Source organism: Aplysia californica, unplaced genomic scaffold (assembly GCF_000002075.1).
Source record: "Aplysia californica isolate F4 #8 unplaced genomic scaffold, AplCal3.0 scaffold00381, whole genome shotgun sequence".
NCBI classification, from domain to species: domain Eukaryota; kingdom Metazoa; phylum Mollusca; class Gastropoda; order Aplysiida; family Aplysiidae; genus Aplysia; species Aplysia californica.
Genome location: NW_004797651.1, coordinates 461831 through 466048, shown reverse-complemented (window position 1 = coordinate 466048; position 4218 = coordinate 461831). Strand labels below are relative to the sequence as shown.

General features: G+C 38.8%; 1 protein-coding gene across 1 annotated transcript in view; it reads left to right on the top strand.

Annotated features, from left to right (window-relative positions):
* Window positions 1-4218, top strand: part of LOC101848765 — a gene marked incomplete in the record, with an annotated part of 111034 nt that overhangs the window by 89878 nt on the left and 16938 nt on the right. The window contains 2 exon segments of the mRNA XM_013085509.2: window positions 1156-1259; window positions 2627-2729. Coding sequence (XP_012940963.1) covers window positions 1156-1259; window positions 2627-2729 — 207 coding nt within the window.

The following is a 4218-nucleotide window of genomic DNA, read 5'->3' as shown; positions in this document are numbered from 1 at the left end:
GTTGTGTCCTTGGGAAAGGCACTTTACACGAATTTTCCTCACTTCACCCAGGTGGGAATGGGTACCCAGCTATAGACAGCGAAAGGTCTTGTCAGTTTGTTAGTGTTTGAGCGCTTAATCAGCTGCTTGCACTGTATGCTTCCCGGGAAGCTGAGAATGTTTCGGAGTGTTCTATGGTCTGCTGAGGTAATAAAATAGTGTAAAGCGCATAGAGCCTGCTGTTGAGCGGGGATATGCGCTATACAAATGCTATCTACTATTGTTATTATTATTATTAAGAGTTCGGAAAAACAAAGGTTCTTACACGAAACAGATCAGCAGAACTGAAGCGGTACCTTTTAATAAGCTAAAGATAAATAGTCTTTGGGACTGATTTATTTGGAAGCATCCAACGATCTCAACGCTGGGCATGCATGGATCACTTCAACTTTGTTGTTGTAGTTGGTCCATGATTCACAAGCATACGGAAGGATGGAGATAACGGGGGCATAGAGTAGTCTGAGTTTGGAATTGACTCAGACACAGACACCTACATAAAAAATCCCTGTCCCTTTCTCTTGAATGACATTGCGTGTAACCTTAAGTAGCATTCCCAAAACACACTGTACTCCATCAACCCACCTGCATCTTTTACTTAGGTCTGTTTTACTGGAATAACTTGGTGTTCAATCACTCTGCCCTGCTCATTACCTTGTAGGTTTTTGGCTCAAGAGTTGTTTTATGTCTACTCAAGCTTTATTGGAGGAACAGATTAGTTGAAAACCAAATAAAAAACTCATCATTAACATCATGTTTGCTTCTTTGATTCACTCTCTCAGCATTAAAAATCCTTGTCAAACTATTAATTTGTACACTTTGGTTTGTGTTTTGTTTTATATCAGTACAAAGAACGAGAGAAAAAGAATTAAAGTGCAAGATCTTATGTTGACAGAGTCCCATTGTAGTAGTGACATTAGTGTGGGATTTGCTTGCTCATACTCCACACAACTCACACAGATCACCAATGCGAAATGGATCATAGCTAAGGAAAGTCGTAATTTGTATTTTGGGTGGATGTGGGGTTTAGGGGGGGGGGGGCTTTTATTACGTGTTTGCAGCAAGTACTATAACCGTGCCATTCAAATAAGTAATATTATATACATTTTTCCATTACAGCCATCAGGTCATCATGAAATTCTCAGCATTATTTCCTACGTTGGATGTGGCCTCTCCATTCTTTGTCTTCTCATCACACTCATTGTACATGCAACATTGTGGAGGTGAGTCGTGTCTTGTCTTGTCTTGTCTCGTTTTGTTTTATTTTGTCTTTTCTTGTCTTGTTTTTGTCTTGTCTTATCTTGTCTTGTCTTGTCTTGTCTGGTTTTGTTTTGTCTTGTCTTGTCTTGTCTTGCCTTGTCTTGTCTTGTCTTGTCTTGTCTTTTCTTATCTTGTCTTGTCTTGTTTTTTGTTGTCTTGTTTTGTCTTGATTTGTTTTTGTCTTGTCTTGTCTTGTCTTGTCTTGTCTCGTCTTGTCTAGTCGTGTTTGTGTATATTTTGCTGTCACTTGCTATCAGTCTCTCCCAGCATTCTTTTATTTTCAAATCATTGTCTTTGTCTGATTGTACGTATTGTGCTTTATGAGTGGATGGTGGGTACTCTGATATTTTCGACATCGTTTCACTTCCCTTCAGTGTGACTACTGTCTTCGCTTGTGATGTAGCAAAATGGGGATGCAGTTTTTACTCCTGTTATGTGATAAGGTATCAGAAGTTAAATTAAAAGTTACCCGCGACTTTGATGTAGTCGTAAGGTGCTTTGCCATCACCTGCAGAAGACCAGAGTTCGATCCTCTTGTGAGAAGAATTTTTATGGAACTTGTCTGTGTTCGTGCAGAGATGTTTAGCCCTCTCAGTCTGGGTTGGCCCTGACAGGAAGGGTTGAAGTCCACTTCCCAAATGATCTAAATTGTTTTGATGGGCACGTAAAACACCTACATTGACAAACGGATTTGAAAAGAAAAAGTTTGTCAGTTTAAATTCTGTCTGTTTAGGGAAGGATGATGGATCCTTAGGAAAGATTGTTATATGTTATGTATTGTGATGTAATGTGATCATCCATGGGGGTACACGACTATAAATTTAGCGTTTTCATTTCCACTGAGTTTCTGCTGGGACTTAGTTCTAGACAACAGTGTGGAAAAATTAACACACTAAGAAATGACTGTATATCTGAACAGTTCTATGTGGCGAAACGTGAGTTACTATACCTGTGCTGACATGATATTATTTATAATAGCCGTCCAGCAATCAGTATGTTTACATATCTGGTGCAGTACGATTCTGTAGGAGATTATATTATTGTATTTTCACTATTTCCTTGGTGTGTGTACATGGTTGGAGGGGGCCACTGGTAGGTCCTACTTCTGTACTTTCCCTCTCTTGTTTCTGTCTGCCTGTCTTACTTTTTCCAAGGGTTAAATGATCATTATTGTATCGATTTGCTTCTCTTTACTAAAACAAACAAATAAGTTCTCTGGTATGATTCCTATTTTTTATGCCGTTTAAGTGCATGTTATTAATCAAAAGATTTTGAAAGTTGAATTTCTTTGAAGGGAAATGAAAATTATATCCCCCCCTCTGCTTTTCAGATACGTGAAGAGTGACCGGACAATTCTACACGTCCACTTGAGCATTTGCCTCATCCTGGCGTATGTTGCATTTTTAGCAGGCGTTGATCGTACTGAAAATGAGGTCAGTGGAAAGAGGTGTACTTGTATAATATGTTGTTATATGTGGCGTCGGAGGCCTAGTGGTTAGGCTCTCAGACTCGCAACCGTAAGGTCGTGGGTTCGAATCCCGTCAGGGGTCCGACATTGTGTCCTTGGGGAAAGTCGCTTTACACACATTTTCCTCACTTCACCTAGGAGGGAATGGGTACCCAGTTATAGATAGTGAAAGATCTTATCAATTCGTTAGTGTTTGAGCTCTTAATCAGCTGCTTGCACTGTATGCTTCATGGAAAGCTGAGAATGTTTCTGAGTGTTAAATGGTCTGCTGGGGTAGTGAAAAGAGCATAGAACTTACTGTTGAGCCGGGATGTGGGCTATACAAATGTTATTTATTATTTATCATTATATTGAGTGTGGGTAATATTCTTGTCTTGCATGTTACTAGGTATCTATGGTGCAACAGTTGTACATTCAAAAGAATTTGATGGAGTACTTCTGTCTTTCTTCTGGGATATCGAATCCTACATAGCCCCAGGACGGCCTTGTTAGAAAGGGTTGAAGCAACTTGCAACATAATTATTGATCTAAAAATATGTAATTGGGAGAACAAAATATTTACAGCCAATCACATTTTAGACTGACTGTTTTACAAGTGACTAATCTCAGAAACATAAAATCGTTGAAAAGCATTTTGATTTTTTCATTCAGCATTTATGGTAGTTCTGAGTGATTACAACATGGATTATACACTGTTTGTGGTGAATGTTAAGTGCAGAAGCATCACATGAACCCTGTCCCATTTTTCTACCATGAAAGGATGTTACCGTGAAAGCGAATTTCATAAACACGTCCAGAATTCTGTCGGACAAAGAAGGTAATTTCAAAAACATTTCAGTCATACAAATAATAATATAATATTATGTATTGCTGAAATGTTTTTGAAATAGCTTTCTTTGTTTGGATATTCCACTCACATTTAATTTGAGTATGGTGTGATATATCAGGATGTCTGTTCTGTTTTGATATTCATGCAGAAGGCGCAACTGGTAAAGGGTTTCATATGAGCCAAGGCATCCTAGCTAGCCTCAATAGATCAACTCTGTGTTTTTGAGCAGGTGGAGTGGGTTTTTTTCTCAAGGTCAGTCTCCGTGGACATCATTTCATGGATATCATACTTCTGGAAAGTTCCACACAATGTTTTGCTTTGGTATATGAACAAAAGGACTCATTTTGCTGTATGTAAAACTTTTACGCAACTAGGAAATAACATATTTACATATAATGGTATATGCAAAGGCCATTCGCCGACGATTATGAACTGGACTGATTAGCTTAAATCTGAGGTTCAGATCCAAGTGTGTTCCAGGTGGAACTTTGTCGCCCAACTTTAAATATTCTCTTCAGCCAGGTGACCTTTCAGAATACAAAGGTTTCTGCTGGAGAAATGATACATTTGGTCTCTCTCTCTCTCTCTCTCTCTCTCTCTCTCTCTCTCTCTCTCTCTCTCTGTA